This window comes from Cervus elaphus, chromosome 5 (genome assembly GCF_910594005.1).
Source record: "Cervus elaphus chromosome 5, mCerEla1.1, whole genome shotgun sequence".
Classification (NCBI taxonomy): Eukaryota; Metazoa; Chordata; class Mammalia; order Artiodactyla; family Cervidae; genus Cervus; species Cervus elaphus.
In genome coordinates, this window is record NC_057819.1 from 134,489,354 (window position 1) to 134,505,434 (window position 16,081).

General features: G+C 39.5%; 1 protein-coding gene and 1 non-coding gene across 8 annotated transcripts in view; one reads left to right on the top strand and one right to left on the bottom strand.

Annotated features, from left to right (window-relative positions):
- HELZ (helicase with zinc finger) overlaps positions 1-16,081 on the bottom strand; it is a 145,594-nt gene that overhangs the window by 32,551 nt on the left and 96,962 nt on the right. For all 7 annotated transcript variants that reach the window (XM_043905773.1, XM_043905775.1, XM_043905771.1 and 4 more), the window contains 4 exons: positions 9,676-9,880; positions 3,710-3,761; positions 2,606-2,796; positions 528-735 (listed from right to left, as the gene is read on the bottom strand). In XM_043905773.1, coding sequence (XP_043761708.1) covers positions 528-735; positions 2,606-2,796; positions 3,710-3,761; positions 9,676-9,880 — 656 coding nt within the window. The remainder of the gene's footprint in view (positions 1-527; positions 736-2,605; positions 2,797-3,709; positions 3,762-9,675; positions 9,881-16,081) is intronic.
- On the top strand, positions 1,360-1,431 carry TRNAC-GCA. The gene has a single exon. It is a non-coding gene; the product is annotated as a tRNA-Cys (tRNA).

Below are 16,081 nucleotides of genomic sequence, written 5' to 3' on the forward strand. Positions count from 1 at the left end.
AAGACACATCAAACTACATTTTAAAAGGCTGAACTTCACCATGTATAAATTATACCCCAATAAACTAGACTGTAAAAAATATAGAGGGTAATTTTTCCTTATTTATAAATTCTAGTAGACAAGAGACTAGGATTTGCAAAAGAAATAACTACTTTAAATCAATTATTGCCAGAGTAGCATTCATGTTTAGTATGCTACACAAATATTTTGCATCAACAAAAATGTTTAACGGGAGAGGGCTTGCTGTCTCAGTTTTAAATGATTCTCATTTAAAATAATCTAAATACTAACATTTTTTCAGGAAATGGATAGTATCAATCATAAGTGACAGGCTGCATGCAAATTATGTATATCTGTGCACTTATCTGTGTCTTCTGGAGAGAGGACCCAGGGTTTTTACATCGGATTCTTTCTCAAAGAGGTCTTCTATGAACGAGTTAACAATCATCCAGCTGGAGGAACTTTACATGGTGATACCACTTGGCATGTCATCCACTTACGAGCGTGAGAACAGCAAAGCAGCTCACCGTTTCGACTCTGCTCGTGCGGCTCCTTCTCCGGGTGCTGACTCTGCGGCTGCCCCAGGCTGGCGGGGGCGTGGTGCCCGAGGCCGTAAGGGACGGGGGACCCACGTCCGTGCGTCTGCAGGAGGTTCATGTTGTAGGCCACGGCGGCCTGGTGCGTGATGATGCGAGGATCGACCGCAAACCGGCCCTGGTATCCTGTCCACGGCACCTAGGTTATTACAAGAAACAGAATAATTGCTTTAAGGACACTGTGGCAGTCAAACTGCTACAGTGCTATCAATTAGGAAAGAGCAAACACACAGAGATGTTAATTCTACTAAACTGAATAACTACAAAATGAATGCTGGTAGTAACAATTGGTAGAATGATGGTTATATCTTAATTGGCTCTTTGAATCTTTAGTGTGGAAGGGAAAATTGATCATTTCCTGTACACACTAGGTTAGGAAGAAATCAACAACTTAAAATAGGTATTAACAATCATTTTTTGAGGCATCAAATCATTTTATAGACTTGAATCATCTTCCTTCAATATGAATGTACATATGTAACAGGTTACCATGAAAATTGCTTTTTAAAGTCATAACTGTATATATATATGGTTTAATAAACTTGAATAAAAGAACAGGGAAAAACTTTAAGAAAGAATTCAGTCTAAAGAGTCTCAACTCAAAAAAATATGTATTACTACTCTTTTATATGAATAATCACATCATTTAAGGTTCATTTACTGTCAGCAAAATTCAAACAGGTCACTAATTTAACTAATGCTTCTGATTAATTAAACTACAGAAACAGAAAATTTCTTTCAAATTTTCGAATATCGAGGGACTTCCCTGGTGGCTCAGATGGTAAAGCGTCTGTCTGCAATGCAGAAGACCCGGGTTCGATCCCTGGGTTGGGAAGATCCCCTGGAGAAGGAAATGGCAGCCCACTCCAGTAATTCTTGCCTAATGCTTCTGATTAATTAAACTAAAGAAACAGAAAATTTCTTTAGGTGTGTCTAAATATATAATTGCTGCATATTAATGTATAAGGAATAAATACAATTACATCTGAGCTACCATCTCTATTATTTTAATATAACTGTTAAATGCAGACTCTTAGAAATCTTATATAATAAAAGCCTCTGTGACCTAGTGAAATGAAATCTAGATCCTAAGCGACTTACTATTTAAAGCAGATGATGTATAATGTTGCCAGGCTGTCTGGGAAGAAACAACTCAGCTAAAATTGAAAGTCTATGGGGAGTTGACATAAATGAGATACTTCTTATTGACAGTTATCCTCACTGGCTGCCGTGATTGTGAACTATCATGACCAATATGGCTGAAAAAATGTCAGCAGATATGCATTTTTGCATTTTGGGCATGTGGACAGGGGTGTCCAAGATACTTGACAATGATCATCTCTATCTGAAATTGTAGTACTTGTCTTAAATGAAAGAAATATTTTCCAGGCTAAAAACTCCTGATTTGGAAATATTTGTATAACAGTAAATTTTTCACTTACCAAAATATTCAAAAATCTTAAAGAAAATAAAAATGAGTTTTACATAAGATGGAAGCCCTCTAAAAATCTAGGCAGTCTTAGAAATGATTTAATAATGTTTTTAAGTAGAGGCAGGATTTCAGAAGGAAGGCGTGGAATTCCTCAGATATGTTTAGATCCAAGGGAGCTAGGCTACTCTACGCCTTTCTGTCTCCTTCTTAGGAAGCGTTAGTAAATTATATAAGAATGAAAAAGCAAAAGATAAAATAAAAACATCACTTTACAAAACAAGAGTCCAATTTACTAGCTCTTGTTAACTTTTAGCCCAACTTTTCCCAGTAAAAATATTTAAAACAATACAAAGGCTTCTCAAAACATCCAATCTACAGATTTCTTGACAGCCACTGACAATCCAATAACAATCTGTATGCAACAATTCACATTTTTGGGGTCATAAGGGCTGTTTTTAAAGAAGTTTACAGGCATTGAAGAGCCGAAAAAAAAGACTGGTAGGACACTATTTGGGTAGTAATTTAGTGAAGCCTATTTTATCTCATTCGACAGAGAGTATCTTAAACAGCTACTTACAGGTAAAGGCACGGACATAACGACATTCCCTCCATAGACAGCAGGTACATAAAGAATACTCGTCCCAGTGTGAGGATCGATTCTTTGAACAGGGCTTGGAGATTTCCCCAAATTTGGGTGAGGTCCAAGAGGAGGTGGAGGAGTATATGCTCTGATAGGATTGCCAATAAGCACAGAGGGATTGGGCTGAACTGAAAAACAAATAGAAAAAGGACATAATAGCTCTACATATTCACATAGACAAAAATAATTAAAGTCATCCCACAGCAAAATACATTTCCCAGGTTTGCCATAAGGTATCTTATAATCAAAGAGTTATCAGTGTGGAAGAGTAAAGCATATTAAAAAAAATAATCATTTTACCACATTCACTGAAATTATTTGACTTGAGAGGTACAATGTATCCCTTTTATAAACTTCCCCACAAGGGAAGCCCAAGAACACTGGAGTGGATAGCCTAACCCTTCTCCAGCGGATCTTCCAGACCCAGGAATCCAACCGGGGTCTCCTGCATTGCAGGTGGATTCTTTACCAACTGATCTATCAGGGAAGCCCTTTTATAAACTAGCATAATTTTAAATGTCTTGCAGGGAGCTGGAGATGTGGCTTTCAAGAGGGACAACCATACATACAACACATAAACATGCATATACAGTAAACATTCTTCTAAGAGTAGAACACATACACAATTCTTCAGAATAAAGTTCTGACCTGCAACTGTTACACAGTCACATACAAAATGGTTAAGCAATATTGTTTTAAAAGCATAATTCTGCAATATTTTGAATCAAATAAACTTTATCTTAAAATGTATAAACAAACACTTGTAAGATATCAATGATATATCAATATTATATCCAAAACCTTATACTGCACAGGAGGCTTAAATGTTCATCCTCACAATTTCTATATTATGTACACTGGTGCCCATAAAACCACCCCTTGACAGAAACGACACATCAGAGCATTCACAAGAACAGTTGTGTTGAATAAAGCTGGCTGAGTTCCAAAGTGTCTGTGTGTGTGTCCCTCTCCCCATGAAATCTGGGATAAATGTCTTGCATCACAAAAACAAGTTTTCATAGGACTAATTCTTCCACTTACCAATTCCATCATTCTGGAAATGATCATTCTGGGTATGATGGAGGCTTTTCCCCTTTATAGAAAAACACAAATAATAATTTAAACATACCTAATATGAAAGAACAATAACCATTTTCCTAGTCCCATGCAAATGAAATGTATATAACAACAATTAGAATTTAAATATTGTGAGTCTGTAATTAATAACCATTAGATGCCTCTGAGCTGAGTTTCTGTTTTAAACACTAAGTCATGGTGCTAGGCCTCAAGTTTCCTCAATTCAAATTAATACTTAAGTATTAATTAATTAATTAAATACTCAATTTAATACTTAAAATTCCTTTTTCTTTTTAAATGAATTTTTATGTTAAAAGAAATATTCACCAACATGACTGATACTTAAATTCTATTCCTTTGCAGCTTCTCTATCAATTCTCTATGAATTAGATGATGATGTAAAAGCTCTTTTCAAGGGAAACATATCAGTCTTCAACTCTTGAAGATAAGAACCTTTAAAATAATGACATGGACGTAAACATGCTTTGGGTGTACGATATTTTGAGTATGATTCATGTGGTCTTACACTGTAAAATTTACTGAGTGAACAGGAAAATACACAGTTATAATCTGCTTAAGATAATGTACAAATTTTCTAGAATGCAATGTGGCAGTGAACGTCAAAAGCACCAGAAATGTACATACACTTTAACACAGTAATCACACTTGTAGGGATCTAAATGTCCACCAATAGAAAATTTATTAAAATAAGCAATGGCAGATTCATACAGTGGCATTAAAAATGACTCTGGGGCAGAAGTGACATTTGAAGAAACAATGGCTGTGCATGTCTAGACTTTAAAACATTTTTTTTTCTCTTTTCATGGGCTGAACTGAAGACACTAAGCCACCGTATAGCACAAGTGAGCACACTACACAACTCACCCTTCAGCCACACGAATTTTTTGTTTCGTGCATTACACCTGAAAACTCAAGTAGGGGTAATGTCTGCAGCAAGAAGAAAAGTTCATTCTTGACCAGAGCAAAGGTCAGTGATGCCTCATTTATCTCCCTATCAGTCAGCACTTTAAATACCCGGATCATCCAGCTGGTTAGAGATGGGTATGCAAGGGCAGCTCAGCTCTAACTCTTAAAAAGTTAAAAAAAAACAGTCCAGGAAGAATCATAGTTGGTTCATTAACCAGAGAAGGTTCACAGTGACTGTCATTAGCTATTAAAAAAAAAAGGAGCTTCTGAGGAAGAGAGAAGTGAAAAGAAAAGCAGGCAGAAGAAAGGAGAGAAAGTAAGAAGGAGCGCTCGGCAGAGACAGCAGAACAGCAGGAAGATGAGAAGCACAAGCAGTTAGAATTGATAACAGGAGCAGCCGCAGGCAGACGCTCAGCAGAAGAAAGGACAGCCAGTGGCACAGAGATAACGTCAGTCCAAGAGGTTAACAAACTGTTCGGATTTCTTAGCCGGTAAACCCATCAACCAGGGGCAACTGTGTAGCACGTGGAGAAAACACAGCAGTGTAGTCAGTGTCGGAGGCAGAACAGCCCCCCCCCCAGAGACATGTCCACCCCAATCCCTGGCCACATGTTATGGGGCAAAGGGGACTCTGCAGATCTAACTAAAGACAATACAGGAAGATTATCCTGGATTATCTGGGTGGATCCAATCTAATCACATGAGCCCTAAAACCAGAGCAATCTCTCCAGCTGGAGTCAGAGATACAGTAGAAAAGGCAGCAAGGGATGTGGCAGAAGGGGAAGCCAGAGATGCCAAGAGACAGAAGGTTGCATGCACCGCTGACAGCTCTGAGACGTGGGGCCACGGGGGGAACTGGAGAGAAGTCAGCAGAGGCTAAAAACGGCTCCCAGGTGACAGCCAGCAAGGAGACTGGAACCCCAGTCCTTACAGCCACAAAGACTGGGTTCTGCCAACAGCCTGCATGACCCGAGATAAGAGCCCAGCTGACCAACACCTTGATCCTGGCCTCCTGAGACGCAGAGCCAAGAGACCAACCAAAACAGCCTGGACATCTGACTCAAAGAAACATGAGATAGTAGATGTGTACTGTTTGAAGTCACTTAGTGTGTGCTAACTTGTTACAGCAGCAATAGGAAACCAATACAGAGAGTAATCACAGTCTACAGGAGACAATATACCTCAGCACTGTGGGTGCTACGTTCATCACCCGAGTGAAAAAGAAACTTGGAAAGATAACATCCACATCTCAGTGCTGTTGTGATGACTCTGTTGATGGAGACGACGCATGTCAAGTATGAAAGGACCTAACGATCTGGGGCTTCATCTGTTTATGTCCTAATGGTTCCCTGAACCTACAACATCTCCTGGCCCAATGAATATTGCTGAATAAATGAGGGAAAAAAGCAACCTGGGGACTCTCACATTAAAAGACAGTATACTATCTTCAAGCGCAACCAGCACCGGTATGGTTCATTGCGGTTCAACGTGGTTCAGTGCAGGAAAACTCATCCAGTGTATTTAGACCTAGTGTGCAATGGCAGGGCAGTAAGTGTGCGTGGTCTATGCAAAATACACACTGTTTGGTAACATGCGAACAAAACAATGATGCAGCAGTAAGCTGGGACTAACTGTAAAAGTCATTCCATGATGATAATTCCAAACTTTTGCCAATAAATCTCAGAAAGTACGCATACCTTTGGTAGAAAGCTCATAAGTAAATGCAGTCCACATCATCTATTTTTTGAGGATTTTTTTTTAACTCAACCATTTATTCCTTCAATCAATTATTTTTTATTCACTCGTTCTTTCATCACTTTCTGTTTATTCATTCAACAAATGTCTGTGAGGGCCCACGACATGTTCACCCTGGCTAGGCTGAGGCTAATGTAAGACTAAGACACACCACCAGTGGAAACAGTGAGGAATGACCCACAGACTACAATCCAGAAAACAATGCTACAGTCTTCTCAAAAGATCCATTTCTGAATACTATCTATCCTCTGAATACCTTTCAGAGGGGTACAAATGAACCCTTTCCATTTTAGCAGCTTCTCAACACTGCTCCAGCATGGAGCCTAGGAGTAAGCAGACAGAATACAGGCAAATCACGTCCTCCATACGCACTCTGCAGGCACCTATGAAACAGATGCTTTCCAATAAATACATGATGCCGGGAGACAGTGAGCCAACGAAAGCTTAGCTAGGACTGCCCGCTGCTCCTCGTGTCTGTAATATTTTGCACCTTCACTAAACCACAGGACCGACATCTCAGTGAGGAGAAGAAAGCTGCTTGATTGATAAACAGCTAGAGGCATGCTTTGCTGCCAAACATGGTCCTGAGGAAGCAGGTCCCAGAGCATGTTCAAGCATCACCCAGCCCTGGATGACTTTATCTACATTACATCTTGCTGTGACTTTAAGTCTTAGCCCAACATTAACAACACTAAACTTTAACATTTCTTATGCACAGAATTGTATTAAAGGTTAAACATTAAGGAAACTTAGGGGGGAAATAACATGGCTTAATGTCATGTTTTCAGAAATAGCATTTTTATTGCAATGAAGTAAATTCCCCTTCATCAAAAGATTCTAGCATATGAAATAAATTATCCAAAATTTGTTTCAAAATTCTCCAATGTGTATATGCGGTGGTAGTAGAGTGAGAGAACTGGGCTGTAGGTGAAACAAAATTAAAGATAAATTGATAGTTAAATGAAGCCAAATGATCGGGACTTCCTTATACTATTCTACTTATGTATATATTTGAAATTTTCTACAATAGAAAGCTATATTTAAAAAAATGATTCCAGTACAAATTCAATCCTCAAAACAATTTAACAGAAATAAAATAAAGTACTGGGGAGTGCAGGGAGAGATGGTGACAAAAATAACCTTTGGCTCACTGCACCTTAGTTATCTAAAGTCACCATGGTTACACGTGAGCAAATAATGACGTTAAACAGCCAGGTGTGCAAGCAACTTAGTGAACCGCTCTGTTAGTGACAGCAAAATAACAGATGGCATCCACTGGGTCAATGAAGAACATTTCCCAAAAAGTTAAAAAGAAAAAACTCGGAAAACAGCTACTGTGGCCTTTAATTACACAATCTTCCTGTTGAAAGTAGAAAGCCACATGGCACTCTCCTGGACGCATCACAATCTTTATTTACTTATCAGATCCTTACTGAGCACCCACTCTGTGCAGAGAGGGGCGAGGCGCTAGGGGCCATAAGGAGTACACAGACCAGGATTTTTGGCTTCAGGGAGCTTATAGTTTTAGAAAAGCAAGTGGATTCAATACATATTTTCTTCACCTTTAAGATAAAAACAAAAGCAAACTTCAGGATCTTGCTTAGGGTCAGTACACATCTAGTATCATGGCTTAAATATAGCTACATCTATCATACATCGATTAATGCTAACACTGGTCAATTAAAAGAGTTTATTGTAGTTATGGTATTTTAAGAATGTGCAAAAGGTATAATGTCTTTGTAACATTTTAAATAAAAAACAATAAAGTCTAAGAGTTTGTAACTGGGTTCCCACTCTTCACACACTTTAAGCTACTTGCGGCTCCCTGAGAGTGCGCTCTCTCTCATGACTCTTGCTTTTTGCCTAAGCTCCTTACTGGGCATCACTCACTCATCTTCTAAGCACCTATGATAAGCCAGACGCTGTTCTGGGCACAGAGGCTGGAGCAGGAACTAATACAGGCAAAAACTTCTGCCCCAAGGGAGCTTCTACTCTAAGCTTCTGACACACCTCCTCACTCTTACCCTCACTCCATTCACTTGGGGCTCTCCTAAGCAGTATCTCCATAGTGGAAACCACCTTAAACTTCCACAGTTGCGGACTGTACTTCCGCTGACCAGCATCCCTCCAACATCTACCGCAACAAGACTGGAGCTAATTTGCTTCTCTAGCACACACTGTAATGGCTGTCACATAGAAGAAACTTAGCTATTTGATAAATAAGTTGATTATTAATTTGTTCATAGTTTAAACTTTAGAAATCTAGAGGATTCAGTTATGCAAAATGCTTAATCTCCTAGTAATCCCAAATCACTGAAGCATTACTGCACATCAGGTCCATTTCTATTAAACTCAGACAACAGTATATTAACACAGGAAAATCAGTTCTCATCTCAGTTTAATACCTACTCAGCTAAAAGATTCAAGATATTAAACCAGTAATTACTTCTTACACCTTATGTTTCACGTTTTTAAAATGAAGCCAAAAACTGGCATACTCTCTCAATTCATGTCAGTAAGTTTAATATCATGCTGATGACTATAAATACACCCCAACAACCAGAGTAAATACTAAACAGGCCACTCTCATAGCTTTCTTTTCTAGATGGTAAATGCAAGCATTTCTTTTTTTTCAGGCAATCTAGCAAATAAACAGCTGTTTCTGCCCAAAATAACTATAGTTCAAAAGTAGAAATGGCCTTGATTCCCCCACATCCAATCCCAGTGCCTGGACTATTTCTTACAACAAATACTTAACAACAAACAACTCAAGTTATCTTCAGGAAGTTGGCCAATTTCCTCACTGTGTCAAATATCACTTGAAACTAGCTGGTCATCAACAAGAGATGAGAACTATTTCCTTTATACAAATATTGTTATAATAATATTATTTCTTGTAAAAATAATAGGCTGTGAAAGCATGGTTTTAATGCGTGTGACGGTCTTTTAAGCTGCTTTGTTTTATTCATGTCTTGCTAAAGTACGTCCATCAGTAGAGAGGACTGGGAGATTACATTAAACAAAGGACCCAGTCAGGTCCTTGAAAACGTTTTGAGGATGATAATGCCATCAAGTAGCATGGCTGAACAACACACCGTATTTTCACTTACATGCCCACACTGGACAAGCTCCTTGCAGAAACTGCGGGTCGTCAACCCCAATACTTAAAGCAGCTTGAGGCTCAGAACAGCTCTGACGCCTCAGCGCGCTCTCGCTTTGACCTCTTCAGTTTCACTAAAGGGCTTTACCTTGGGGGGCGACTGCTGCGGTTTGTTGGTGTTTGCTGTGTGCTGTACTCTCAGAGCCCGGGGTATAAATTCAGGTGCCAGTGGATTCAACACGTACGTCTTCTTTAGTTCTAAAGCCTCTAGCTGAGCTTTGATCTGTTCAAAAGTGATTCCATGCAGGCTATTATTTTCATGACACAGGGCAATAAACCGCTCCCAAAATTTCCTACAGAAAAGATTTAGAAGATCAGTTTGCAGTTAAAGTGGACAAGATCACAGAAATGACTGAAAGCAACTAAAGATAATCCCCTCTCCCACTCCAACCCCGAACCCTTAGGTCCAATATTCATCTATGATTCAGGTATAATCTTCCCACCAGATCACAGGACTTTGGAAGTGTGGTTCTGAAGCTCAGTCACGTCTAGTACTGTGGGACACACAAATTCTCAATTCATCCTCATTGACCACACAGTCAGTGCTCGACTATGCATACAAAAAGGTTTGTTATCCACACAATAAGCAAGGATTTCAGAACTGATAAGAAGTAACTAGTTACTACCATACTTTTCTTTTAATTAACTGATGCCTGTCACAGCACAGCTTATAACATTAATTGACTAAGACAGGTAAATTATGAAAAAATACAGGAAGTTGGAACGCTAATTTTAATGATTATGTCCTAATCAAATTAAAAAATACTAATGGAAACAAATACATTCAAAATTGTTCCAGTCGTACACTGTTGTTCCTAAAGTTTTGAAAACTGATCTCCAAATAGTAAAAATATTACACATCTATTATAAAAGACAACATATAAAAAGTTTAAAGATTTTAAATGATTATTATAAATATGCATCAGTTCAATTCAGTTCAGTCACTCAGTTGTGTCTGACTCTTTGTGACCCCATGGACTGCAGCACGCCAGGCCTCCCTGTCCATCACTAACTCCGGGGATTTACTCAAACTCATGCCCATTGAGTCGGTGATGCCATCCAACCATTTCATCCTCTGTTGTCCCCTTCTCCTCCTGCCTTCAATCTTTCCCAGCATCAGGGTCCTTTCAAGTGAGTCAGCTCTTCGCATCAGGTGGCCAAAGTACTAGAGTTTCAGCTTCAACATCAGTCCTTCCAATGAATATTCAGGACTGATTTCCTTTAGGATGGACTGGTTGGATCTCCTTGCAGTCCAAGGGACTCTCAAGAGTCTTCTCCAACATCACAGTTCAAAAGCATCAATGCTTTGGTGCTCAGCTTTCTTTAAATATGCATACCTATCTTTAACATGAGGTTCAAATAATGTTTTATTATGTTATAAAAGCTATGTGATATGATTTCTTCCCAAGTTGGTATCCATGTGTCCAGGTGGACAGCAAGTAATCAAAATGGCTTCAAGAAGCATAAATACAAAGCTGTATGTTACAAAAGTCAGTATACGAATAGGAATGGAGTTAAAGTATTTATAAAACTGCAGATATTAATTTCAAACTATGTTTCTCTTACGTATGCTTTCTACCATCTTTTCTAGTTTTTTAAAGATGAGTTTAAGAAATAAGTACAGAAAAAAATTCAGGCCTCCATGTCAACAGGAAAAGTAAAAATGCTACAAGATAATAAATACGTTGAAGAAAACTCTTGAGAACCCTTGGACTGCAAGATCAAACCAGTTGATCCTAAAGGAAATCAGTCCTGAATAGTCATTGGAAGGACTGATGATGAAGCTCCAATACTTTGGCCACCTGATGCGAAGAACTTACTCATTAGAAAAGACCCTGATGCTGGGAAAGATTGAGGGCGGGAGGAGACGGGAACGACAGAAGATGAGATGGTTGGATGGCATCACCATCCGACCACTGACGGACATGAGCTTCAGCAAACTCCGGGATTTGGTGACAGACAGGAAAGCCTGGTATGCTGCTGTCCACAGGGTCACAAAGAGTTGAACACAACTGAGCAACTGAACTGAACTGAGTAAATGTGCATTTCTGACAATAAGACACAAAGGCTAACAAGTGTGTGTCACTAAGAAATGCTCTTTTATTCTTAAGAACCTTTCCACAGGAATCAATTTTTTATCTTCATAGTCTGATAGCTAAGGAAAGACAGTTGTCAACACAGCACTCAGGATCTAAAAATCCGTAAACTCTCTACCCTTTTGATAAAACCCCATAATGTTCAACTGCATTAACATTTATCAACATATTCTACTACATGTTGTATTAAAAAGGAAGTTCTTTTGGTCTAATTGATAAAGTAACAATTTCATAGAGTGACATTTCATATTCATGTGAACCTAAAGACACAGCAAAACAAGGAGAGAGTGGACTGACTTTACTATAGCCCAGGTTTTAATATTAAATTCTTGTAGTGTATTTCATTCCCAGCTTACATAGCCAAAATGCTAGAACTTGCTCTATTTCAAGCTCCTTTATAAACTCCATAGCCTGCCCCTATACCCCTCTCACCGACCTCAATGCACTGAGTAATGTCAAGTGGAGCAGAACTGTGAACCAGCCTCACGCGTCACAGGAAGCTGGTAGCTTGCCGACAAGGCTCCGTCTGTAACAGAGGTTCCCAACCTTTTGGGCACCAAGGGCCAGTTTCATGGAAGACAAATTTTCCACTGACAGAGACGGGGGAAGGGGATGGTTGAGGGATGATTCAAGCCCAGGGCTGAGCTCCTTTGAGAATCCAAAGCTGCTGCTGATCTGACAGCATGCAGCGCTCAGAGGGTAATGTGAGCACAGGGAAGGCTGTCCCCAGGCACGAAGCTTGCCCGCCTTGCTCTCCTCCTGGGGTGCCGCCTGCTCTGTGGCCCGGGGGCTGAGAAACCCTGGTCTATACGACCCCAGGGATCTCAAGGAACAGACTTCAAGTTAAAGGACACCATTTCAGAAGTAACAGTGACCACTGGCTATAAGCTCATCAAGCTAAAACAACTCCAAAAGTAGCCTGGAATCTCCCTCTTAAGTACAAGGACTCCAGATTTAGGCTGCCCGGGCCTCAGTCAAGGCTCAGTCAGCCGGGCAAGTTATTTAACCTCTCCTCCTACCTCAGTCCCATCAGGTGGGAAACAGGGCACCAACAGTATTATTATTATACTTTATCACTTAATAAAAATGCTTTATTCCTCCACTTTTAAACCTTGAGAGAAATGTAATTTTTCCTTCAAAAGTTCTTACAGCCAGAAAGATTCCTCTCTCTCTGTGAAGGCTCTTTCAGACTATTTCACGCTGTTCTTGAACTCAGAACTTTAATGAAATACTACACATGGTATCATGAGGCATTTCAGAACACTTAATTGGAAGACCACTTGAGAATTTCAACACTCAGACTGAAAAATTTACCACTAAGGTTATTTAAATGCTTCACCAATTCTCAGCTGCTCCCTAAACTGTTAACATGTTATGTAATGCTGGTTAGAGAACACAAGTGTGTCTCTATGTGGTAATGGAAGTATTACTTTGAGAAAACAAAATGTTACTTTCACCCAGTACATGAACAGAAAGTCTGGTTTTATTTTCATGCCAACCTTGCTTCTAGGATCACGGATAAAACACTGAAAATTCATTTGGTGTCCTTATTTCACACAGAGAGAGGGTATGTGTGCACATACACATATACACACATCTCCGCATCTGTGAAATATGTTTATACCTTATAGAGGAGATAGAATTCACTAATAAATTCACTTCAAAAGAAGATCTTTTCCAAACATGCTTGTTTGGAGAAAATGTATGATTCCCCCCATCCCACCCCTGCCCACTCCCTCCCCACAACTGCCTCCTCCGCCTCTCCCTCTTCAGGGCTTATTTATTCACACATGCACCACTCCCTGGGAGAGGCAAGGTAACTCAGCAAGAAGAGTGTGGGTTTTGAAGTCAATGTGACATCTGTTTGAATGAGTCTCTTAATAGCTAGGTGGCCCTGGGTAGAAATTGAAGCTCTACTTCAGGCTGCCCATTTAAAATGCAAATAAAACCCCCACATCGCAGGGTTATTGGTCTGACTGAACAGGCTGAGTGTGCAAAGCACCTGACCCAGCACTGAACAGCAGTTACGACATCAATACTCACTGGTTTGGTGAGGAGGAGAAGGGAAAGTTCCCCATGTTCATTTAGAGTTAACAGGAAAATTCTCTTTAAAAGTACTTTACAACAAAAAAAGATTATATAACTGGCTGCCTTCCAAACGGATATACCATACACAGTAATTATTCCTAAAAGCGTGGTCAGCATTTGGAGGATCACATTAGTTTTGTATAAATATCGCATGAGGGACGAGTGACACAGCCTGACCACCTCAGACCACGGAGAGCCCACACCCTCATCACGGCAGCACCCGGAACCACGCTCGGTCCTTCAGGGTCGTCTGGATTCCGAGATTAACCTAATTCCTACTGAAGCTGGTTAAGAGTGAAGCGTAAGTATCCATACGCCTCAACCATCAGCACTCGGGTTACACAGCTCATTAAACGCTCAAATAACACAGACAACCAGCACTCCCGTTCAGCTACAGGGCGTGTCATTTTCTCTCCCTACACAGTGTACTGACTTCTTTGAAAATATTTCACCCAGCTTATAAATTAATGCGAGGTCCTTGACACACTGCAACTGAGTAGTAAGAAATAAAACAACCAGTAGACCTGGCTTCAAGTTAAAAATGAGCCTGACAGCATGGCCTCAGAAAGAATTCCTCCACCTCTCTGCTCAGAGAAGGGGTGAACAATGCTAATCCCACATAATTCACAGTATAGTGTGACTCTATGGGAAGGGTAATGGTTTTAAAAAAATATGCATGTTGGTAAATGTCTGGGGTTATTTATAAAGAACATCCAAAGGTAATGTCACTCAAGACCACTGTTATACCTATTTATTCCCACAAAAGTTTTCAGTTGATTTTTAATGTATGTCAACTGGTTTTTTTTTGTTTGTTTTAATCTATTAAATTCTAATCCAATTGTATGTGTTCTCTCATTTATCAAATGATAAATATAAACAAAAATGGAAAACTATCACAGCAATATTCTAACCAAATATATTTTCAATGAACAGTAAAATAACCAAAGTAAACATCTCAGAGGGAAGCCAAATTAATACACTTAACTTTATTCAGTTGTATCTTATAATTAACATATTCCCTTCCCCACTTTTTGTCATTAGTGGCTAAAAATTAATGGAAATTATTTTTTAAATGTGAAATTTAACATATTTTACAACAGAACTGTTTAGCTATATAAAACAATCCGTGGACCATTCAAATTTTATTTCGTTAAAAATAAAAGGTCATTGTTCACAATGTAACCATAAATTAAACTCTACCTGACTCCACTGTTAATGGCTTTCCCCTATAAAGTATATTAACTTCTTTTGGAGTCTAATATACACAGCTTACTCTTAAATTAAAGGTCCCAACTGTCTCCCTTCCCAAAGAATACTTTTTTCCTGCTGAGACAGGAAAGCAGATAATAAACTGCTGCTCCATCTGTCCTCCAACAGAAGACTTGGTCTAAAAGAGCCACTTGCTAACAGCTTTGTCTACTCCAACATATTAAGAAGTAACTACCCAAGGTGCATTTGAGGTCATTCTACTTTTCTGAACTCACTTTGACAGGTATTAGAATACTTTAAAAATTCTAAGTAATCTCTAGTACATTTTGTTCTTTTTCATCAAGAGTCGTCTAAATTTCTGTTCAATTTTTTTTTTTTTTTTTTGCTAACACAGTCTTTCAACACTGCATAGGCAAAGTCTCACATTACTGGCTTCATAGAGTTAAAATTCCTATTACCTAGTATAAAACATAAGTGTACAAAGAGAAAGTTTTTATCAGTTCAGTTCAGTCGCTCAGTCATGTCCAACTCTTTGCGACCCCAGGGACTGCAGCACGCCAGGCCTCCCTGTCCATCACCAACTCCCGGAATTCACCCAAACTCATGTCCATTGAGTCGGTGATGCCATCCAACCATCTCATCCTCTGTCGTGCCCTTCTCCTCTCACCTTCAATCTTTCCCAGCATCAGGGTCTTTTCAAATAAGTCAGCTCTTCACATCAGGTGGCCAAAGTATTGGAGTCTCAGCTTCAGCATCAGTCCTTCCAATGAACACCCAGGACTGATCTCCTTTAGGATGGACTGGTTGGATCTCCGTGCAGTCCAAGGGACTCTCAAAAGTCTTCTCCAACACCACAGTTCAAAAGCATCAATTCTTCAGCCCTCAGCTTTCTTTATAGTCCAATTCTCACATCCATACATGACTACTGGAAAAACCACAGCCTTGACTTAGTCGGACCTTTGTTGGCAAAGTAATGTGCTGTCTGGGTTGGTCATAACTTTTCTTCCAAGGAGTAAGTGGCTTTTTATTTCATGCCTGCAGTCACCATCTGCAGTGATTTTGGAGCCCCCCAAAATGAAGTCTGTTACTGTTTCCACTGTT